Genomic DNA, 25,227 nt, shown 5'->3' with positions numbered 1-25,227 from the left:
ATACCTCAGGCTACAGGTCAGATTTTCCCCCTTCAGGGGGACCAGGAGGGAAGTTCTCATATATTACATACTCCACATTATCATATAGATAGCTATATGTGTTGCCATATAGTGTATGTCAACTTCTTATATCATTCCTTTCACAGCTTTTATTTTGGTACAGTTTCATATATTTCTGTATTTAGTCTCTCTACCTTCCCCTTATTGCTCAGCCTTTGCGTTTCATTTCACCTCCTCCATGCAGTGTCGTATATGATATCCGATGAGCGACGCTGCCAGGAAAGCCATTGAGCTGAGCCGTGAGGTATGTGGCTGCGACAGTCCGCTCTCCACAGTGGAGGGCCCAACTTCAAAGCCTCTCTTCATCCCTCAACCAACTGTGGTCAGGCAGCCAAAGTGTCAGTGGGTGAGGAGTTATTTACAGGCCTGTTTTCTGTGTCCTCTCTCCTCATGAGGGAACCGTGCCAGAAAAGAGGTTTTGTGTGTCAGAACAGAGCGAGGCTTCTCTAGGTTGGGGAGAAAGAGTCTGCTCTGACAGTGGTTTGTGAAGAGAACAAACTGGACCTCTCCTCTTTTCTTTCCTCTCCCTCCTTTGCTTCTTCTTTTTTTTTTTTCTTTTCTTTTTAGTTCTGCTCAGACAGGGTTTCTATGACAACCGAGCCCAGTCCCATTGGGTTTGGCTAACCTTCTCCTCGCTGCTTTTTTCTACTTACAAAATTACACACCCTATGTCTTATCACTTTGCTTTCAACCAAATCTTATTGCCACATCGGATTTGTTTGTTTGCACTTGTACAGGAACTGACGCCATGTATGGACACCACCTTTACATCATCACGGTATTAACTAATAGGAGAGGCTCTTCTCCTCTCCTGCTTTAAATTACATAGTGTCCTCTTTTGTTCTTCATTCACAAGTACATCTGGCAAAATTACACCTCTCACAGTAGCGGCATTGTAACCTTTTCCCTTTGTTTTGTTTTCTTCCTACTCCAGCTCATATAGGGTTAGAGCCTTCATTTGTATTGTCTCTGTTGATAACTGTGATCTTCTCTGCAATCACAAAGCAGGTTAAAGGTGCGTACACTTATAGGGCTTATAGGGCTTTACAACCATCTTAACCGCGACAGATACACCTTACACTGTCCCAAGTATCACACCATACGCCAGAACTAGTCAATATCTGCGTCTGCATCAGATAAGATTCTCTCTTTGATTGAACAATATTAAACATAAAGCATCTCCCCGATGACTCATAAAGCTTCCAACACATCACATATACAACCACAATGCTATCACATGACAAACAAATTCAGAAGAAAGGAAAGTATCTGTGTCAAGATGTTGGCATCTCAATGAACCTTCTGCAATGACAAGAAGGAACCTAGTCGGTTCAGAAATAGAAATCATTTTAAAGGTGTAAGATGTAAAATGTGTAAGATATGGCCAGAGTTCAAATGTAGCTCCAGAAATGTAGGGGGTAACGTATCACCAGTAGAGCCTGAACAATATTTCTGATATTCTGATATTGATAGACCATCTGAATACACACAATTGTCCTCAAAATGTGGTTATTAAATACAGATACAGATAACAGCCAACCCATACATCAGTTCTAGCCCCCTGCTTTAACTCACAACTACTGCAAACTATTCTCTTTTCTGGCTATCCTTAGCTGTAGTTAGCTGTGGTAAGCTAATTTGCTTAGTTAGCCATGAAGCAGGGTGGTTTTATTAGCAAAAGTTGTTAAGAGAAAAATGATAACATTAAAATAATAATTTTGAAGATGGTCATGTAAATAAATACGTGCTAAGTTACTATCTATCACTGAATGAAGTAACACAAAGATGATTGAACCTATGGCCCACTGAAGAAAGCTCTTGCATTTGATGTAATACCATAGACGTACAATGGGTGGCAACTTTCCTGGAAAATATCACAGGTGGGGCACAGTTAGTGACGTGTTCACCCAGCAGTGGTTGGTCGGCAGGAGAGAGGAGGTGGTTCACATCATAATGACCGGAATAAGTTAGCCTAATGACAATGAATAAGTATGTGCTAGGGTTGGGCCGATGGTTGACTGCCCTGGACTACTAATGCCCCTACCTCGTAACATCGCGATTTAAAAGGTTCCTCACCAGAGAGCACAATTAAGTGGTGTGTCCCTTCAGAGTTGCCATAGGGTAGCATTGTTGTTGTTTGTGATATGTGGGGAGAGGAAATTAATAGAAGTATGTTGCTGCTCAGCGCTATGTCAACATTATGTCTTTGTGTCCTGCTTATTATTTTCTTATTAAACCAGTTCAGTTCGGAGAACCCCAGACAGTTGGTTTTGCCGCGGACTGCTCAGTCAAGCAGTTTTTATACACAGCTTTCTCAACGTAGCAGCCTTGGCTAGTCAGCCACTGTTGTTTTACGCATATGCAGGGTGAGACAGTTAAAGATTCGTGGCAGAGCAACTTTGGGAAACAGCAGCGGCTACAGTGGTGAGCTAGTACACAACTGCTGCCCTGCGACAACACTGCCCAAACCTACGTACTTAATGTTACTTTTATCGGAGCGATTTTTTTAATCAGTTGATAGTAAGTGTTACACACATCATTCCCTTTATGCTTTCATGTGGTGTTGTTATGGAGGCATGGCAAAGCTGCCACCTGACAACTGACTGACGTCACACAGATGACACTGGATCTCTGAGAAGCAGTGCGGTCCAAAAATACACCTGCAATTGCTGCTTCTGGAAATCTCAGAGATTGCCACTTTTAGCTTCTTCCATTGGCCACTTGGGTCATCAGAAAGTTGAAAACAACATACTGATATATTATAGATTTAGCACAGAGTTGTCTGTTTACACATCCAGCAGACAGAGCAATGTTAGTTTTCATAAGAAGTCCCATTTAAGACTGTCCAACCACATCCACTGTTCACTATCCTTCTAGCTCTGTTTGGTTATCATAAAGTCACAGTGCAGCTGCGAAATACATGCAAGTATTTGATTTATGTCCTTTCTTTGTGCTGGGTGGGTGTACAGAAGGTTTGGTTTTAATTTGGTCTTCTTGTTGCACAAGCTGACAGAAGACATCAAAGAGTACACAAGAAAGCATCAAAAACACGCCCTGAGGCATAAATCAGTTTGTGCTTGGAGGCTGCAGGAAGTCTCTGCAACCTCTGCATAATGAAGCTAGGATTAAAACTCATAAAGGAGATTTTAAATTAATTCAAGTTGCACTGCTGACCCCTGTATCTTCTGCCTGACAGTAACAGCTCATACTGAGTGGCCAACAAAAAATGAAATTTACAAAGTGCAAATTTAGAACACTAGCAGTGTACAGTTTTTAGACCCAAATGTTAGGGAACAAGTCCTAGTACAGTACAACAATATCTATATCTGTACTCTAAAGGAGTGACCCCATTTGTAGGTTACATGTGGCTGATGGAAGGTTTGGAGGAAGCTTCCACCATCCAGTGATGGTGGAGCAGTTTAAGTAGATGCTGGGACAGTAAAGAGGCTCAGAGAGAAGCTTCCTGTCACACAGGAAATCAATTGCACAACCATGCAGAGGGGAGGCATCTGATCTAATGTACAATCACTGCATCGATGTCTGGAAACTGGGACAGCACAAAGAGACAGAGGCGGAGAGGAAGGGAGACAGATAAGACAGGTATAGAGAGATTTCTACTGGCAAAGAATGTTCTGAGATGTTCTGAGGTTTATGCGCTGTAAAAAACAAACAAGTAAAATAAAAACATAGTAAAAACCACTTTAACTTAAGTACTGAAGTTAAAATCTTGGTGCGGAACATGAATGTCACGTTGATTCACTTTTCATTAAAATCACATTGACATATCTCAGTAGTTTGCTCAACAATTCAAACATGTTGAGTAATAGTGCTGAGGCTCACCTCCGCTCTCTCCTCCTGCAACTCTGTCAGGCTACAGTACAAGGTCACTGACTCTGCTCAAGTGCATTAATTAGACATATGGCTGCCACACTTCAAAGAGGATGACGGCCCTCTAAAGGATGTGGATGCTCTCTCTTTGTCCCTTCCACTCACAACCTACACGCTTCTGCCAGCTGATAAACAACCAAAGAAGGAGTGACTGCTAAAGTACAAGGACAAAATGAGAGACCGCTACAGATAGTTCACTTCAGTCAAAATATGGAAATACTGTGTATAGAAACTGCATATAAAAATGCTATGGAGTCAACTGCAGCTTTGATACTTAGAAAACTTCAAGTTGAGAAAACATACTGCACGTTTCTTAAAAGCAGTGTATGTTGACAGAGTGTGCTTGAGTGAGGTGGCTAACTGTTATGATCCCAACAACTTTTTGATGGATTGTCACGAAACGCAGCCGTCCTTGGCACCCAAAATATGGATTTCTACTGACTTTGTTGATCCTCTGACCTTTCCTATAGCACCACCAGCTGGTCAAACGTTTTAATCAGTGAACTAGTTCAGCAGCTACTATATGGATTGACACCAAACTTTCTACAGAGGATGTATTGTAATGATTTTGGTGGTCTGCTGACTTGTCGACTGCCACCATGAGGGTGCCATTTTGTTTTGTAATGAAATCATTTAACAGTTGGATGGATTACACACATTCATTTTCCCTTCAGGATGCACTGTAGTCACATCTACAATAATCGTTGTACTTGCACGATCATTTTTTTCCTCTGTACGATCAACAAATGTGGCATTAAGTATGATATGACCATGTTGTGCTGCTTACATTACTAGCTGCTTTTTCACTGTCTCATTTCAAATACTCTTATGAAATGATCAGAACTGCAAAATATCTGTCTTCAGTTGTTGTAAATTATGGTATCACAGCCAATTAACACTGTACACAGGCAGTCTGTGACGTCTGTTCATGGATCAACCTCCGTTTTTCATAATTTCGCATGTAAATCAGCATCATATCAGTTTGCTTCTATTTGTAAATCATCTGAGAGGACCTGTCCCTCTCAGACAACAATAACAAAACTGAATACATTAAGAGTCAAACAGATATTTATACTGTCAAGGTTTCACATCTGAATCCTCTCATACCACTTACCACAAGTCTTTGTGTTGTTGAATATTGTACAGCCTGATTTAAATTAGTCAAATATTAATATAGACAACATTGATTTATTGTGTGCTGTTTATATACATGAATGTGGGCTATTGAGTCTCCACATCGTCCACACAGCATGTTTTCTTTTAACAGAATAGCCTAAACCTTCAAAATCAAACAATTCAGATCAAAATCTCTCCAATTCAGCAAAAATAAAAGGTTTCTATAGAACGTCATACAATCGAGTGAGCACTTAAACCAATCAGCTGTTAGATCATGCAACAGCCAGGGATTTCCCATCATGCCATGGGAGATCAAGTGCAGCACCTGGCTCCAAAAGACTGCAGCAGCCTCGATCCCGGTGAGACTACCATTGCCCAAATAAGCATGACGTCAGAGCAAGTCGGGATCAAGTCAGACACATATCTAACCAGCGTGCTTTGTGCGGCTATTGCCGCTGATCAATTCTACCCAGGACTGGCTGATCTCTAACAAGCCTTATTTGTTCTACCCGAATCATGTCCATTTGGATCCTGTCTTATTTTCATTCCTGTTGACTTGGTGTCTTTATGGTGTTGGTGTTATTGATTGGAGTGGATGTGACCTCTGAAGGATCTTCCTCCAGTCAAGAAGAGTGGAGTTAATCCTGACTGACAGGATCCAACATTCTGTCCTGCACGTCATCCCTCCTCTCACCATCATTCAACATGTTGGTCTGTGTGTTGGTCACACGTACGTACAAAATGCACAGATACACCTGCTGACACGCATGTTCTTACACACCTTTAAGCAAAACAGAACGGCTGTAATCATGAATCACTGCTCACAAGTGTCTTTAAATCAGTTAGTAACTCCGCTCTCAGCACTATTTGAAATGAAACTTTTAATTATTCATAGCTGCTGAATGTCTGGAGGAGTCTTCTGTGGCTGAGAAGCTACCCAGAGCAGAGATATCAATGTCGGAGCGGAGGATTAAATATTAAATATCAGCTATTAGCTCCAGACTGAAATTCTCAGCAGCACTTCCTCTTCTGGCATAAAAAGCTCACTCGTCTGCGCCGTCAGATGAAAGCTTTGCGTCTCTAAAAACTGTTACACATGGTATCCAAAAAGTCAGTGTCTCTGGCAGTAGGAAAAACAGCCTCATCTTCGGATTAAAGGCTGTGTGTTTTTTGCATTTGTACTGACTGTATTCAGGTGAAACAAAAGAGGGCACAGAGAGTGTCCAGTCACACAGTGGTGTGCTCACTGCTCTATTTTTACCTCAGTGGTGGCATCAGAGCTGTAAGAGGTTTCTGCTGAGGGTCGGACTTATAACGGCAGCCAGTGTGCGAGGGGTAAGACAAGTGTTCTTTTCCTGCAGTCAAATGTGTGCAGAGGACACAGAACTGAGGCTTCAAAATCTCCAGTGTTCTTCCTTTATTTGCTCTGAGTATTGGCCTGGACTCTTAAGGACACTTTTAAGAGCTGTTGAATGCTACCTGGAATTCAATTTTGGACCAATTTAAAATCCCATAGTAAGAATCAGATGCAGCTTTTTTCTGACTGAATATAAAAAAAGTAAAGTTGGATACAAAAAAGGGACATCAGTTAATTAAGTTGCTGAGCATGAATGAGACACAAAAATTATATTGTGCTGTAGTATTGAGGTTCACAGTTCATTAGTGATCCTGTAAACAATTGTAAGGATACATTTGACCTCACTTAAGTAGCTGTCGGTCATGTCTGCCTTTAGGCCAACGTGGGTGAGAGGTCTGTAAAGTGCTCTGAACATTCTACATCAGTGAAGACCATGTGATATTATTAAAAGCTCCAGAACAGCTTCGAAATGGAACATAAATTCTTATACTCATGCAGCTGAGTAGGTCGATTGTAAGTCACTCCCAAAATGACTAATGACATGATCATTACAGTGTACCAGCAACAGGCGCGTCAGGCTCGATGTTCAGTTAGGTTTCTGCAAGAGAACTACTTGTTCGGGTCAAGGCATCGAAACTACTTCGTTAGGTTTAGGAAAACATCCTGGTGTGGGTTTAAATAACTGTCACTGATATAACTTTAGTTACCAACGTAAATACATTATATAAGTAGCTGCAATTACGTATTGTATGCAGTGCACTTTCACTATGTTAATGGACAAACAAACAGTTGTCTCCTGGGTGAAAACCCTGTGCTTGTTTGACCCAACCACACCGTACATCCCTACACTAGTTGAGGTCACTGCCTACCAAGAAATGTCAATATGGGTCATTATCAGCTGCTTTCATGGTTGACATTTTTTCCAATGAGGATGGCCTGTGATTAGACCATGTGAGAGACTGTTTTCTCACCCTCTGTAATATTGTTTTCTTTTTAAGATTTGGAAATTAATGAGTATTATTGTCTTTAAATTATACTTGTGCTTCAGGACATGGTCTACAAGTCTACACAGACCAATACATCTCCCTGAATCTGTTCTCTTTCTCTCAGGTAGCAATAAGTAATTTCTAATAAATAAAAACGTGTGTAAGTTACATTGTCATAATAAACTCAACAGGGGCCAACAGCTCATTGTGCCTCTGGGTTATTACCTTAATCTCTGTCTAGACGATCCAAATGGGGGCAATCTCTAATGACTCAAGCCTTTTAAATTCCCCTCTTGCAGATAAGAGCTATTACGAGAGCAGGTAATCACTGACTCTGCGAATGAGCTGTAAAAGCATCAAGTTTTTCACAAACCTCAAACCAGTTCAACTTCCCAAGACAGTGCAGCCATTGGTGGTCTGTTTGTAGATTTTCATGGTGGTATCAGTATATGTCACCTGATTAACAGTTATTTCTAGCTCAGGACCCCCTCCATGGCCTATCCCTCTTGAAGCAGACAAGAGGGACAGGCCATGTCAGTCAACAAGCAACTAAACAAGTAACCATGAGCTCTCATTTAATAGCCCTTTCAAATTAAAACTCCAATATAGTGCAGGCTTCAGGAAATATATTATCCACTAAATGGGGAACAGGGTACATTAGGAATAAAAGCCTGTCTGTATTAAAAGCATTGTTCTCTCTGCTGTTAAGGAGACTGATTAAGTTTACTGTTTTAAACACGCAGTATGTAATTCTGCTGCTCAAGGTGTCAATCAAAACTAAACAAAAGCCGTAACTTGCATGGAATCATATAATTTTTTGATTGGGTTGTCACCATTGCTGATAAAAATCCATCTGACGTGACTCGGGACAAGATAATGTTTTTGCGATGTGTTTAGACTCATTCACCAACTTCCTTGGTCTCTCTCTGACTCTCTATCCTGGAAGTTAAAGTCACAGGCGGCTGAATGACACACACTGCTAATTTGTGTAAAATTACAGATTGAGGTTGAACATTGTTGGAAACATTTGAGATAATGTAAGTATTAACTGACTCAGTCATGCACGTTGTTTTCCTTTTAGTTTGTAGGAATTAGTTAGCACTTCTGAATGTTTAGGGTAGGAAAAAGTTTTTTTAATAATTTATACATTTTATGAGGAAGAATTTGTTCTTTAAATAGTGACCTAATCTGGCATTACAGATTTTTTTGTGTTCCATATTTTACATATACAGTTCATGATAAATAAATGTTAATGCTTTCTCAAGTGAAATTGTACTCAAATTGTGTGAATTCTACCTAATTATAGTATTGAAACATGGCTGTATCGCTGATGCGTTTTATTAAGATATATCTTATATATCACGATAAGAGTGAAATTTAGATTGTATTTTGTTTATTTAAAAAAAAACTTTATGTAAAAATTACTTAGTTAGGGAAGTTACATTTTGAGTTCAAAGTCAGAAAACCTTCTAAGCACCAGCAGCGACTACGACCTGCCTACAAACTAAACTGACTCCTGCTCTGATGTCTAAACTGTGTTCCTAGCTTTGAAGGAGTGTGTTGGTTGGATCAAGAGCTGCCACTGCCTGAGGTTAGAGCTGTGATTACACTAAACCCTACTCATGCCTGGGTTTGCACATATTTACCTGCCTTATTAATGCCAACTTAATGGAACATGGACAAGAGGCCAGTGGGGCTCACATCAGGATTGACTAAGCACTGTCACTCCTCACACACAGTTAGGGATGTGTTAACTGCTTTTTGAGCTTGAGTTTGATTAGACAACTTTTATTAATGTTAAAAACCGTACTGTGCTGTGTAACAACCATCCAGGGCTGTTTCTGTCTTTTTGGGGGCCCTATTCAAGATGCTGTTTGGGGGCCCCTATTTTGTCAAACTACGATGGATAGATTCCTAACCCTTTTGGGTGATCCGTAAAGATGCAACAATCCATTACATTTTAAGAGGAAAAAAGGCTAGAGTCGTGAAAACCTCTCTCAAATTAAAATCAAACATCTTAAGTTGACCCACACTAGTAAGTTGAACTGATAGAAAATGATAATACAAGGTTAACAATAGGGATCCTTGATAGGTCAATAAATGAAACTGATGGAGTGTTCCTGAATCTTATTTTATTTTAAGTTGACATTAAACATATAACATACATACACCCAAAACTAAAGTTAAAGTTGTAGAGAAAATAAAATAGGCTATTACTTAGAAAAGAAAATCACAATGAGCCAGCATCCATATCAATATGCAAACAAGAAAAACAAAAAAACTAACAAGAATAATGCTGTTGAGGTAGTAAGGAACCTTTCAAATGTAACACAAGCCCTTCAGGACCAACACAATAAACCAGCATACAATAAAAATGCAACAATGAAAACAAACCAACAATAAAAACAATTCTTTAAAGGGACCATACAGAACTATCCTCCTATCATCCGAGTCTTGTGTTTTAAGCAGATCTACCCTAAGCCCCTCTTCAACAATTCTGCTTCCTTGCCAGCATATGAGAGCTGCTTGACAATCTCTGGTGCTGAAGGCGGAAGTGCTGCTTCCTGTTCTGCGGCTCCAAAATACTTCAGAATTGCTCCTGCAAAGACGAAACTCCTCAGGTTACCAAGCAAAACAGATCCTAAGCAAATATTCATACTATATAATTGAGTTATGTTACACTAATGGAGAAATTCACAATATGTTTTTATTTTAAACCTTGCAATATACAGCACAGTGTCCCTTTAAAGCATGCACCCAATTTCAAAGTTGTCACTTTTAAGCAGTTTCAAAGAGTTATGAAACAAAGATAAATGACTGATGAGCACTATGTGATATTCAGTAGCGGTTCTAGACTAGTTTTAATAGGGGGGCCAGGTTGGGGCCGGCTTTTTTGTTAGGGGGCACATACAACCCTGAAAAAAAGATAAATCCCTCATTCAGACAAAGCAGTGTTTACAATTTCAGCAATTTTGATTGGGTAGTAAACTGCTGAGACACTTTATTTCTGCCTTTCCCTTCAAAACAAAGTCATTGCAAGAAATCTGTCATTGTATTATTGATGCAGACTCCCTGTCGGGGGGGCCACAGGGGGTCCAGACTCGGAGTTACGGGGGCACTGGCCCCTGTTGCAGACATGACAGATATCTGCCTAACACACACACCCTCCCTCACAAATATAATGCCAACGAACTGGACCCGCTGTGATTCACCAAAACGGGTGTCACTTCAGTCAATCAGTGTTATGGCCTTCACCTGAGGTACATTTTATTTTAGCCCTCTCCCAAAACAAACACTTAAGCTAGCTAAAAAATTTGGCATTTTAGCTAGCCCCTCCAACCCACATAATGAAAAAAAAACCTTACCTTTATCCAGTGAGCGTTTTTCTTCATCTAGTTTCTTCTTTTTTTCTGCGCCAGATGAATACACTAGTTTGGACGCCATGCCGTGAATGACCTGAATTTACGGCTCGGCGCAATTCCCCGCCCCCTCCTAGTTTAGTAGTACTGGTCGTCATAGCAACGCGGCGTGGTATACACCAGATCTGACCAATCAGCGGGCCAGGTGTCAGGTCCTTTTCACATCTTTTCCTTCGGGTCATTCCTCAGGTATTGCAGCAGACCTTGCAACTTGAGGGGCCCCCTAGTGGTGCGGGGGCCCAATGCACCTGCGTAGTCCGCTTATAGCAAGAAACGGCTCTGCAACCATCTAAAATAAAACATTTACAGTCCCCTATCTCCAACATTGTGTACTTGTATGCTCTCAACAGTAATGTTGTGTAACAGACCTAACATCAAGCAGTCTGTTTGATCACATGAGCTATAATATAATACTCATTTAATTAGGCTCAACGGCCAAAGGACATAAAGCTTTTCACATTAAACCAAAACATGCTGGTGTTTAATATTAAAGCCCTGCAGACAGCGCCCTGGAAATTGTGCTGATTCAGTTGTTTTCTATCTGTTCTCATCACTTTGTCCAGTCAGCGTCTGAGGATACCTGGAGGACAGATCAAGAAGAACTGCATCCTTGTTTTCCATGCAAATTTCCCCTTCTAAACATAAGTTCTTGTGTAAAAGTTTTACTTTTTAACATTATCATCCACTGTTTAAAATAAAACTGCATAAAACTGATGCAATTTAAGCAGTAAAGCAGATGTGAGACTTAAACCAACACTAACTTTTTTACCTTAAAATAATGTGTCAAAGTCATTTTGATGGTACAGTGTCTTCTGACAGGGTGAATGGTGTTTCTGTCTCAGTCACACTGCCCCCATCACTTGTTTCTGCACTGTGTAACTTAATTGAGAGGTTTTTCAAGACATAACATTGTTGTAATGAATTTTGTTTGTAGTTAGCGCCTACATCATGTCTGACAAATTGTTACAGACCTGGGATTTGTGGTGTTGAAAGTGTGGGGGTGCTTAATCGCACAAAATGCCCATTTCTAAAGTCATTTGGTCCAATTCTCAAATAAGTCCCAACTCATTTTTTCTCAGGCAAGTTGATTCAAGTCAAGAACCTGGTTCTGTCAAGTCAAGTCATTGTTTACTCCCAAGATACTCCAGTCTTACCTGCAGTATCCAGTGTTTATAAAGATAAAGGAGAACTTCTTAGTATCTGTCTAATAGTTCTGTTATTGACCCATTTATTTCACCTGTTCAAACTGCATGATGATTAATTGAATTCAGTTATTGGTATTCAATGAAATAAATGTAATCAAACAAAAGAAAAAATAACTTTACCAAAGCTTGATTATTATATTTCTTCTTAATAATAGTAAATCCCTCCCCGCTTCTTAGGCACATTACAACAAAGTAAACTAAAAACATGACATGAAGACAAGTCATTCAATTCATCATGTCTCAAGTCAAGAAGTATTTAAATTCCAATGTTAAGGTGCAGTCTCCACTGAAAAACATTTGTGCAGAACTGGCCTTTATAAGTATTTGGTTGCTCCAACATGGTTCTGGTGGATTGCCCGAGTCAGCTCTTGAGTATTGTGAAGCAGAATTATCTAGGAGTAGCGACCTCTCGATAGATGCCAGCCTCACAAGTTTAAAGAGCGGGTGGGAAGCGGAAGCCATTTCAGCACAATAAATGTTTGTCAGGAGCTCCATGACGCACAAGGTCACACTGATCTATGACAGGCCCGAGTTGTGTAAGGCTGGGTCAGTGGAAATTTTGTCTGGGGTGACGCATCACGCTGCATTCTCTGGCAAATGTTAATGGACACATCTAACTCGGTGGATTCTGGGAGAACATTACCTGTCCTAATGCATAGTCTGGGGATGTTTCTCATCAAGTGAGCTGGGCCCTTCGTTGTTGTTTTGGGAAATCCATAAAGAAATGTGTGTCCTAGTCTGTTGTGGGGGAATTTTACTGTCCAGCACAGAGTGTTGGACCCACCCCACTAAAGCCGGGAACATTTTCCCAGAAGAGTGGAGGCTGCTATAGCAACAATGGCGATGGTTTTGTAATGTCACGTTCAACATCCAGCCGGAGGTTTAACGTTGTGGTGCCCAAACACTTTTGGAGATGTAGTGTACATTAGTTGTACAGTACAGTAGAACTAAACAGAGTCTGTCACTCTCTCAGCAGTGATTCATGACATTCACTGCCTTGTTATTAACTTGCCTGAAGGTTGAAAACACATGAGCTTCAAGCTTAAAAGGTCACTTCGCTCTGTCACCAGGTAACCAGATTTTTATTAGTATGTATCGCTAATCACTTGTGACCTACTGGTGTCACTACAATCATTGCTCGCTACTACGTTCACCAACACCATGACTTGTATTTTTGTTGGCTCAAGCTGAATGGCACAGTTGGATCGTCCGGACAATCACACTGAAAAATAAAACCAAATGTCTATTCTAGTGGTTGTGTTTCTATGGCCCGCTCAGAGACCTGCAGGGTGGCTGCCAGCAGGGCAGACGGGCAGACAGTGTGTGTCCACCAGCAGTACACTGAGAGAGGAGTGTTTGCCGGACTCCTTCCTGAACCAAACGGAGAACCAGATGTCGAGGAGCAAAGCTCAGTGGAGCGCGCTGAGGGAATGAATGGTTTCCTGATCAAACTACAATCATTTCCTTCAGAGACGCATGGTTTTATTAGAGCACCCACTGAATACAGGCCATAACCCAGAGCCTCAACAGCAGTGAGTACCCTGTCTTGAGTGGGTATGAAGATGTAAAGCCAAATCATGTAGTGAGATAAGATCATTCTGCAGAAGGGGAATTTTACAATAGATCTTAAAGAGGCTCTATGTAACAATTCGTAGTAAACCCTTGTATTCAATCCCTTTTTTTAATGGCCATATGTGAGCGGACTGGAACATGACATGGCAGCTGAGACCCTCTCTCGGTTGCCTACAAGCCTGTGGATGGTTTGCTGAAGTTGTTTATTGTTGTGGGACTGTGGATTTCTTATTGAAGAACTCAATTTTCTTCGACAGTCCAACAGATGTGACTTGACTTGTTGCTATGGTGTTTATCAGGTGTGTGTAGTAACGTGTTACATGTAGGCTACTGTAATGAGAAAAAACAAAACAACAACAAAAACCAGTTTTTTAAAGAGCGAGTACTCTCTGTCCTTTTTTTTTAAAAAATAAACTTTACCTCTGTTCTCTACTCTAGTTTTTTTATGGCCAGTAATCTAATTGTTGCTTTGTAACATTAGCTGCTTGAAGTGCTTGCTGTGCGTCCTTAAAAACACATAGATCTGTTTTTTTTTAAAAACTAATCTCCTAACCTCTGACAGGAAATTAAAGTTGCACCTACTGAAGGTGAAAATGTTTCATATACAAAGACAAGTTATCTTGTAGCTAGTGGTCTTTTGGGCTTTTAAAGCAGTTAACATAACATAATGCCTAATTTAACTTTAACATTACTTTCATAATTTGAAATAATTCAAATTGAAAAAAAGTGCGAAAGTAAATTTCAACATTGAGCATTTTAATAACCGAGCTCTTTCCTTACTGTTACTTTAGAGAGGATTTTCAGTTTTCAACTGCCACTGACTACTCAGTAGTTAGCAACTTGACCATTATTAAGGCATATGTATATAAGTATAATATAAGTATGATAAGTATTGTTTAATATGGGGCGAAATGTAATATTCAGTCTCTAATGATCTCTTTGAATTGTAGCTTCACAGTGTATGAGCTCAACAGGCCATGCTTTGTACCTCACTGATGTTAATAATAGCTTCATTATCAACATAATAAGATGTAAATGATAGAACTCATCTAATACTGAGGCTTTGGGATTGTAGGACGGGCTGGCCACCATCCAAATGCATCATTATTTGACGAGCTGGGTATCAGACTCAAAAATCATCTTTCCTTGCAAATAGGACCTTTAAGATGTCATCTCTCCGATACGTCTGTTTCCTATCCTTTACAGTGGAGGAATCACATTTGAAAATATTCAACAGCCTCATCTGTTTAGAGAAACACTGGAGTGTCACTGTGACTACAGCTGCTAACAGTAAGACCTGTGGATTATCCAAACTAAAGTGGACACTTTTTCTGGAAGGCACATTGCTGCTGAAAGTTTAAATTAGCATTTAAATGTCCTCAAATGTCCTGATACTACTGCCACTGCTAAACTCCACTTATATTGGACTAGTAGCCAACTGATCTTCATCCCATTATTTCCATTCATTGCACTTTTGAATGATAATTTTAAGCATTTACATGTTTACATTACTCTGATTGTTGCAACCTCATACACAGATTGAGCTGGGGGAATTTTAGAAGGCGATACGTAAACACACCACATGTGTTATTCTTAGCTTCATGGATCATGATCCTGACAGGGCAAGGCTATTTTAGTTATGCAAAAATGACGGATACAATTTATATCACATTCATATATCAGTTCCAATCTCAATCCAGCGACAATCAAATCTTTCTCTCTTTTCTGTTTTCTTTTGTTGAGAGTGAGGTATATTTAGTTTCATAATGAAGAACAACTCATCTCGAGGGCAAAATCATGTTTCCACACATTACATGAGGCTGTTGCTCCTGGTCTGCCATCCTCCATTTTAATGGCCACCCTCCATTAGCGACCACAAAGTGTAACAGCGCAGACATCCAATAACCAATATGTCAGCAGCAGCATTCACATAATGAACGGACTCACTGACACTAACACACCATGACATCTGCCTTGAACACATTGTGACCATGAAGGTTTTTCTGCTGTGATCACATAACAACAAAAAGTACATCTACCTCTTCTGACAGGACGAATGTGCCACTATTTCTTAATCAGGAAGACTTACCAAGATGATCATTATGCCCACAGAAATCCTATTCTCTATTGCAGTTCCTAAGCTGAGGATGTGCAGTGCGTACACACCGATGTGTAATAATAGTGCATGCAGAAATGTGTGGAACATGCAGTTCCCACCAGACTGACTCAGACGTTCACAAAGGATGCCAGGCTGCTATTTCAAAGTGGCTCGGCAACAGTAATAGATAATTCACACGCTGAGGGGAAAAAAAGTGTGAGTGTGTGTGTGTGTGTGTGTATGGGATGGTAGAACATGCTGTGATGCTCTTTTTACTCATGGGTATAGTAATATCAACCAATGAGGGTGTGATGTACCTAAAATCACCCAATCCAGACCAATATGGGATCAGTGTTGTAATCCTGTTCTTACATTTTATTATTCACTTGATAGATTATCTGGAAAAAGAATGAATCCCCTTTTTGTACTTTGTAAATGAAAAAAAGAACATCATGGTCCACTTACTAGCTTTTTTCAGAGCTTTCAACAGCATTTTTTCATCTGTGGGTAAAGTTTTGCTCTGTTGTCATGGAGATGGCTTAGTTGTCTTGACATCATGTACGAGATTTCTGTCATGTGACAACAGGTGATCATATATAAAAGCTCCAGGAAAAGCTAGTTAGTAGATCTAATCATAAGGTTCAAGTCTCACATATAAGTTGTTTAATACGTCAATATATTATGTTACAGTGTAAAATCTGTAATATACATAATAAAAGTATTGAAGCAGTCTTCAAAAGGTTGTGATTAACACATAGTAGACCTTAATGCTGCCACACAGAGAGCAGTAGCTACTGCTTCAAAGTGTTACTTTTGAGAGAAAAGAAGCTAAATTGTACATGTTGTAATGCAGTCATTGAGTTTTTGTTTGTTTGTTTGTTTGTTCGTTATTAGGTGCTCTTAAAGGTAAAGTTCACCCAAAAATGAAAATTCAGTCATTGTCTACTCATCCCTATGCCGATGGAGAATCAGGTGAAGTTTTGGAGTCCTGAAAAAAGAATTTCTGGAGCAAAACAGGGTTACAGCATTCTCCTAAACAACCGAGGTCGCTGGGGAGTTGTTCTCAACTGAAATGAATAAATAAAATCAACTGGAAAAAAACAGAAAACAAAATGGCATTATAACAGGTCATCTCTCTGAGTCTCCGAAAGCCCCTAGATCCCAAATTAATTTAATAAGACACAATTTACACCCTTGGTGAGCGGTCAACCTTATGCACCCACCTCAGACATGGTGTGCAAGCTTTTTAGCTTGGAGGCTACCATGAAGGTTTAAAAAGGGTGTCAATAACGTCTTTTCAAATTTATCTGACATCTCAGCTCTTCAGGAGACTTATGGCCGAGCTGTATGGAGCCATTTCATGTTCTTCTTCTGTTGCGTTTTTTACATTTTCCTGAGATGTCCCCATCTACTTCAGTTGTTGAGGAGAGTGCTGCAAAACTATTTTGCTTTGAAGCTCCAGAAATGTTTAGTTGACTGCACAACTTCATCCTGTTTTCGATTGGCATGAGGGTGGGTAGATAATGACTGAATTTTCCTTTTTTGGGTGAACTTTTCCTTTAATTTGAAATAGCTATACTAACATTGAGATGCAGCATCAAACAGAAGTCCTTCCTATTATTTTTTTTTTTACCAGTATGGACTGAAGCCAGACTCTGAGTTAAACACAAGTGAATGAATTTGAGAGGTTTGGCAAAACTCATTATTTGTTGTGTTGGGTTGTGATGCATGGAAAAACATTACAAGAATGAGAAAACGTGTCTGGCTGGAGCAGTCTCACCGACACAGCGTGTCTCCTGGAATAGGTTGCCACCAAATGCTGTTGAGGGGATTGTCATTTTCAGGGTCTGGCTTTGCTCCCAGCCTAATTCCCAGTATCTGTTGTGATTTAAAAAATATTTCTAAATAGATATTTGTCAGATGACAGATGGACAAATCATCCTGTTGCTGTGCTATTCATGTTTTTGAATTGCACGTTTAGGTAAATGATGAATTTTTCTTGTCGCTGCAAAATGAATGTGTGAAAACACTGGACTGACTGGTTGACAGAATGGAACGGATGGACGGAGATGCCATAGATAAATCCACACAGGCTGAATAAAAGAGAGACCTGTGTGGCACGGTATGGTACGTTATGTAGGTAGGTACATAGCTTTCACGATCCTACGTACATGGTCTGCAGGAGGCTCTGTGGAACCGTGCAGCCAGCCTTGGGAGGGAAGTTCCAAAACAATCCAGGCCCCATCTAGCAGCAGGTATAAAAATACAAGAGACAAGAGCTACTGTACTGGTGTTGCTGCATTGCAGGTGCAAAGGCAGTAAAAAGATTCACAGAAATATAAGAGGAGACTTCATGCAATAAAGCTACACAGAGCAGATAGAAAGTATTATTAGGATCCTGGGGAAAGGGCCATGAGAGACAGGGAAGAAAAATGTGAAGGTTAACAATTTATTTTACAATTTATAGAAAAAAGACTGTGACTAGTGATGATGCTATTCTAGTTTTTAGAGCTTATAATTTATGAACACAAAGGTAGCTTGTGCAGTGAGGACGCTAAAGCTGCATTAACTTCAGCTATCTACTAATCAGCTTCTAATAGTGGCCAGAATGAAGTGCAACAACACAGACTTTAATTTACATTAATAATACTGTTGTTCAAGCATTTCCTAATGGACACTGGCTAATCAGAGCAGAGATCCAACAGAAACATCTAGCAAAGAGCAAATACATCAGCATGCAACACACGGTAAAAACAACACAGTGTTTGCCAGCGTCCCACTTGTAGTGCCAGCCTCCATTGTTTAGCTGTTCAAAATGCCAGTGGGTGGGTGGGAGGGGGGCCGGGGGTTGGGGGGTTGAGAGTGGAGTTTTGGGAACTCAAGGAGCAAGAACAGTTGCTCCAAAACAGAAAGAACTGGAACAAAAATCAATGACTCATGGGTATTGATCGGAAACTGACTAATATCCTCAGAGCTGTCGCTGTCGGGAGGTGCCATTACTGACTGGAACACATCACAATCAGATATCCCAAAAACATCGATAACATTTTCCCTCCTTTTTAAGCCAGCCCAGAAAGTGTTCCAGATAGTGTTTTCTCTGTCAGCCGCTAACTTAAAGCAGCCACAAGGAACTTGAATTTTTTTGTTGATTCTGGCGGACTCTGTGGACAAAAGTGGTATGAGCAAAAAGATCTTGATTTGGCCAGCAATAAGCAGTTAGTGCTAGCAGGACGCATGATGACGTGTTAATGTATCTATATGTAGCTTTAGACCACTAATAATTGTAATATGATGATCCTGAAACAAAATAAACTCTTTAGTGCCATTCATACACCTTGTTATATGTAGCCCTCAGCTAGCAGATTCGGTTGAACAGCTTCTCTTCTCGTGCTGAGACAGCTCATATTATTTCTATCCCTCAGCCATTATAAACTGGTTTTATTTCTGACTTTTCAGAGAATCAGACCAGGTGACAGGCTTTTAGGATTACTATATAGAAACAGCCAGTGTTCTCACTGATGGTCTTAGTATCAAATTAAACTGTTTCATAACCAGTTGAAAACCTTTTAGGCTGTCTTTCCCTTATCAACTCACAACACTTTGGAAAACCAGTCATGCTGTTAAGCTAGTATGTCACTCAAAAAGGGGCAGTTTGCTAACTTGCTTACGTTAATCCTGAGTCCAACTAAAGGTTACTTTTTGTTTATGCTATTTTAGTACTAAACACATTGCTTGGGATGTTTATCCTGCAGCACAGGTCCAGCTAACTATAGCCGTCTCTCCTTCATGGGTCTAGTTATGGCAAGACTGTCATAATTTTGACCGTGAGATAAAAAAAATATAAGACAGTAGTAATTAACATAGGAAGTCGCAGAGTAACTTAGGATGTGTAACAGCTAGCAATGTTATCCAACAATGGTAGATTGATGTATTTTCATAGGCTTACCCAGAAGTTAGCATTTCCTTGGTTCTCTCAATGAAAAAGTCAATGAGATTTTTCAATTCAACTTTGGATTATTGCAGTACATAAACTCCGCTGCAACTTTAATAGAATTTTGCAGCGTAAATGCAATCGAGAGAAGTAAAAAGTTAACGTTAAGCTATGAACGAACTAGCTACATCATGGTCATATGCTCTACTACGCTTCACTATACACACTTTACTATTGACCAATCTACAGGTCCCAAAGTTGGAGTTTTAAGTGTCAGACATGTTTTATGTCTTCGAATAAAACGTGAAAATCTCTTGATCTAGTGTTAACCACAGATCTTATTTCAGTCATCTAACAGAAAACCTATTCAAGAAAACGATGGAACTGGAGGTTCAACATTTTTAAACTTCCAAAAATTCAAATTTTGACCAAATACATGTAAATAGAATCTTTAAGAATTACTTTTTAAGAAATAAACTAATTTAATTTCTGTTCAACTTGAATTCTACTATAGTTTATTGCTCGCTCATATTTGTGGAAGGTTCTGGTAAATAGTTAGCAATCTTAAAACCCCCCCAAAAATTATTTCTTCAAATATGGTCTCACAGAAGCAATGATGAAGCTCACATTGCCGTGTGGCTCCGCGTCGCTCATGTAGGAACAACAGCAGGAGTCTACTGCTCTTTGTAATTCTATTTATAAACCCAGAGCTGAGAAACAGACCCGCTCCCAGAAGACAGGCTCAGCTTCAGTGGCTGTTTCATGTGCTGAAGGAGCAGCACAGCAGTGAAAAATGACAATAAGTTTTATAGCTTTAAAACAGGAGGTGAAAAGCCGCCCCTTGCAAGGAGGTTCTGGGTCCTACAGAGAAATTATGTAAGACTACACAAAAATGGGGCATTGACAATGTTGCATTTACAAAGGTTTTGACTGGGATACGACAATTCAGTTCATCTTTCTGCTAAGAGAGGAAAATGTGAGTTTGTTATCATCAGTTACAACCTCATAGAGTACAGGCATTTAAACCATCTGAGTGCCATCATGCATCAGAGCCTCAGTCTGTCAGTGGGTGCCAGCAGCATTTTGTAGATGCAGGGAGATTCGGGGCACCACTAAAGCCTGCACCAAATTCAATCAACTTTTATGACTTTCACCTCATCATTCACTCACCTTAGTCTGCTGCAAAACCCAGCACTTTGTTTGAAACACACACTGCTGCCTCCTCTCTGCAGATATATGCCACTTACAATTTTAATCTGTGGTGTTTGAAAGTGGACTTTTTCTAGAAGCAGCTACTTCCACACATCAACCGACCATGATTATTTGACTGTAAATACAAATATAATACAGTGTGAAGACACGGGCAGATACTGGTGTTTTTAGCTTTGTTGATAAGCTCTGCTGTAGTGTAAATGGCGCACCTTTTTACATGCAGAGTCCATAAATGTATCCTGTTTACATGCTATTCATGCCAATGCTGAATCTTGCGATGGGAAGTGTGTGTGTGTGTGTGTGTGTGTGTGTGTGTGTGTGTGCAGCAGAGGGGCATAAAGTATAGGGTACAAAGCCTCAGCAGCAGTATTAACACACATTGTGCCAAAAATCCTGTCCTCATTTTTATATCCTCCTCCGTCTGTTATTGTCCACAAAGCCACAGAATATGGGAGCTTACGTTTTACTTTACTGGACAGATTAAGGACAAAGTGAAAATATAATGCTCATGTCAGCTTCATGAACAGTTTTAGCTTTCATTTTGGTACAAAAACACTTCAGGGCAACTGCTCCACACACATTTTCCAACAGAAACTGTTGAAAAAAAAAATCATGCTCCAGATAGAAAAAGCTTTACTGTACCTGTGGTGTAGTTCAGAGCTTCTCCAGTGGGTACAGTCTGGTTCAGCTGTTTTCTGGTTTCTGTGCCCGCGTGTGCGTTCCTCAGGCTACTAAGGACTGGAGGAGAGTATGTCAGCGAGTGTTTGTTTCTGTGGGTGTACTAGACAAAATGAGGGAGAGACAGAGAGAGAGAGAGGGGGGGGGGGGGAGAGAGAGATGCAGAGTCCACCTCTCTCTATGTCTCTTTCTCCATCTCCCTCCCCTTCCCGATGATAAACAGTGAGCACGTGGCTTCACCAGTGATGCAGCACACTGAAGATCAAAACACTGAGAAGTGAGGAGAGGAGTGACGAGGGAGGAGAAGAAGGGAAGGAAAGACCTGGAGAAGAAGAAGAAGAAGAAGAAGAAGAAGAAGAAGAAGAAGAAGAAGAAGAAGGAGGAGGAGGAGGCAAGGAGGCAAGAAGAGGAGAGGAGACATAAAAGAAAAAAGGAAAAGTTGATTTTGGCTGTGAATTAGATGTGTATGTATGAGCTTAGAAATCTGTGTGTGTGTGTGTGTGTGTGTGTGTGTGTGTGTGTGTGTGTGCGTGTGTGTGTTCATCTTGTTGTTGAAAGCAGGACACTGCAGTTGGCGGATATGAGCTTTAAAATTACTCATGCTTTGTAGAACACGCTGACAAAATGGGAATAAATGCGCTCCTGATCCAAAAGAAAATATCGTCATCCAATTTTGACACCCAGGGACTCCATATCAGCTCGTAGACACAAACACACAACACACAAACACACACACACACACACACACACACACACACACACACACAGAAGCAGAGAAACACAACAGCCTGCAGGCAACCAGAAGAGCTTTGTTGTCTGGTTAAAGCTGCCGTCAAAGGGACTGACCATGTTTGGGCAACTGGGGCATGAAGTGATGTGAACACTGATAGCTTCAACATCCATGTGGCTCTGACTTTAGAACTCCATGCTAAAACTTTAATATAGACTGCACTGAATGTTATACGTCATAAGGGTTTTTTTGGCCATGTAAAACATTGTTGGTTGTACAAGACTACAGATGTTTCTCCCTTTTCAGATAATTTAAGAGAGAAGGGTTTAGGCTGATGTGTGGATGGTTCCTTCTTAGCACCTTATATTGCTGTGTTGTTATGGACTCACTGGTTTTCTTGCAAGACTCGCCCTACTCTGGAACAGATTGGTTGACTACAACCGAACTGCCCTGTGAATGGTCGACTTACTAGTTGCACTTGCAACAGACAAAGAGGTCAGTGTATTTACTGGGGAAACTACAGCTCACAATTTGCTGTATCAGCCCGCCACTGGCTGTTTTACAAACCAATTGCAAGAATAACACACACACACTACCCCTTAACACATGATTTGAACCAACATACAGTTAGCGAAATAGCACACTAGCTAGCTAATTGTTGTTTGATTTGTGGTGTGATTAAATAGTAAATTCATCATGGCCTGCTGACCTCCCTCCCTCTTGTTGTCCAGCTGACAACCAAGGTAACGAAGATCCGTCAGATTTATTTAATTTTGTTTGATGGGAGAAAGACGCCTATCTTCCCTGCTGAAAAAGCAAGAGGCTTTTGTCATCGGAAAACGATAGATGCAAGTTAAGCAGAGGCTGATGTGGGCAAGAAAACCAGTGGAATCCAAAGGAACTAGACATTGCTGCTCTCCAAAGCATTAAAGGTTCTGTTTGTTCCCAAAGCTCTGGTTTTGGACGAGATGAGAAACCCAGAGCGTCATTATTTGAGGAGTTGGGAATGAGACTCAAAAAATTTACTTTTGACTCTGCTTGTTCAAGCCTGGTTTCAGCCACAGTCTCACATCTCCAATTTTGTCAGCATTTTAAATGTTTATCTATTTGAAGAAACAACCAGGTCAAAAAAAGCTTTGTGAGTTAAAGAAATACAGGACTGACCGGCAACATAAGAAAAGGGAGGCATAAAAAGTTGAAAGATTTCCAACTTATGCTAATGAGAGAAGCAGTGGTGAATGCGGTGGTTGCCTGGGAGATTAAATCAGTTGGTTAAATATCTGCAGAGGAAACTACAGTAGTCTCAGTGACTGTCTCAAAAAGACCTTGGCATGCAGTGTCCACTTTTTTCAATATATCGATGGTTTACACAATATTACCAGAAAGCTCACTTACTGATGTTTATTAGCTCACTTGACTGACTAGGTACAGTTACAAGCCCTGCTCCTCTTCTTATAAGTTGTTATTATTATTATGTCCAAATGCAGACTCGATGGTTATATGCTAACTACAGTAGCTTAGCCATCAAGCTCATTTTATGTTAACCTGACATACTGGCCACCCTAAAGAGACAGCCTTCAGTCAGTTTTGACTGAGTTACCCTTAGCAAAAAGTAGTATACTTGAAGTTCATTTTATTAAGTATGCTTGAGTATAAGTAAAAGTATAGCAAGTATACTATGGACCATGTACTTGTAGCATACTAGAAAGTATACTAATTTAATACTTCTTCGGACTAAATTGGAACATTTTAAGTTTATAAAAGTATACTTTAAGTATACTTTATAAGGTCATTTTAAGTTTACAGGAGTACACTTTCAAGTACACAACAAGTACACTCATCTATATACTACTAGTGTACTAAGTATATACTTCTAGTCCACATTTTAGTTAATTAACATGTAAGTTTATAACAGGGGTAATACCTCAAAGCAAATGTGTGTAGTGAACAACATTTTTATTCTGCTAAATTGAATGTAGCACAACTCAATGACTGTAAGTATTAGCACTTGTAATGCGGCAAGCTCTAGCAAGAGATTCACCATTTATTACCAAACATGCCTATGGGTTTACAGACGGGAAGTCTTTCCTGGAAAACACCTCTTCACTCATGGTGCCAACATTTTTATCATCTTTGTTAATTCGACACACTTTAACCACAGAACAAGGATGTGAATTAACCCACAACCGTCTTACACATCATCTTATTCACAAACACATTCACAAACCATAATTACACCAACAACAACAGAATACCCAAGAGTCTTTGCGCCACAGTCCACAGTATACTAAAGTACAAGTATAAGCTTTAGTATTAAAGTATAAGTCTAAGTATTAATATACTTAGTCTTAGACTATTCTTTATACTTTTCAGTATAAGCCAAGTATATTTCACTATACTTTTCTTAAGTATATAAAATGTAGTATATAAAAAGTACACTTCAAGTATACTGCCTCAGTTTTAGTGTAAAATAAGTATACTTGTAGTACACTTGAATAAACTACTTTTTGCAAGGGTAAGCAGTTTTATTTATTTATCGATCTTTTTTTGGTTGGTGTCTTTGTCATATACATGCTAATACCCTTCACCCTTCACCCATAGCCTAATAGCCTCATTAAATTAGCTTATTCAGGTTGTCGCGCAAGAAAAATCTTGTTGTGTGTTATCACATATTCCATCAGCTAGTTCCTATTTCCATTCAAATAGATATATCGTCTGTAAACGTGCTAAAGGGTTACCTTGCGGAGGGTAACTGAGAATGAGTCGCTGGAATCCTCCACAAATACATGACACCATGTCAAAATTAGTAACACATGTGAAACAATAGGGCAGTTCAGACCGATTACCTGACTATTTCTGATGCTTGATTTTTAATTCTTTCAACAATCATACAATACAATACAACTGTTTTGTATAGACTAAGAACTTTTCAAAATGATTCCGAATTGGCAAACTCGACTGTATTCGTTTCACTG

General features: G+C 39.9%; 1 protein-coding gene across 5 annotated transcripts in view; it reads right to left on the bottom strand.

Annotated features, from left to right (window-relative positions):
- ndrg4 (NDRG family member 4) overlaps positions 1–21,728 on the bottom strand; it is a 69,944-nt gene extending 48,216 nt beyond the window's left edge. The window contains exons 1-2 of one of the 5 annotated variants that reach the window (XM_030426413.1): positions 21,487–21,728; positions 17,873–17,946 (exon numbers count right to left, since the gene is read on the bottom strand). In XM_030426413.1, coding sequence (XP_030282273.1) covers positions 17,873–17,946 — 74 coding nt within the window. In that variant the 5' untranslated portion in view covers positions 21,487–21,728. The remainder of the gene's footprint in view (positions 1–17,872; positions 17,947–21,486) is intronic. The other 4 variants (XM_030426414.1, XM_030426416.1, XM_030426415.1 and 1 more) reach the window with 4 other exon arrangements.
- Between the last annotated feature and the right edge of the window lie 3,499 nt (positions 21,729–25,227).

The sequence above is a fragment of the Sparus aurata genome, chromosome 8, assembly GCF_900880675.1.
Source record: "Sparus aurata chromosome 8, fSpaAur1.1, whole genome shotgun sequence".
NCBI lineage: Eukaryota > Metazoa > Chordata > Actinopteri > Spariformes > Sparidae > Sparus > Sparus aurata.
The sequence above is the reverse complement of the archived record's forward strand: the minus strand, read 5'-3'. Positions and strand labels throughout refer to the sequence as shown.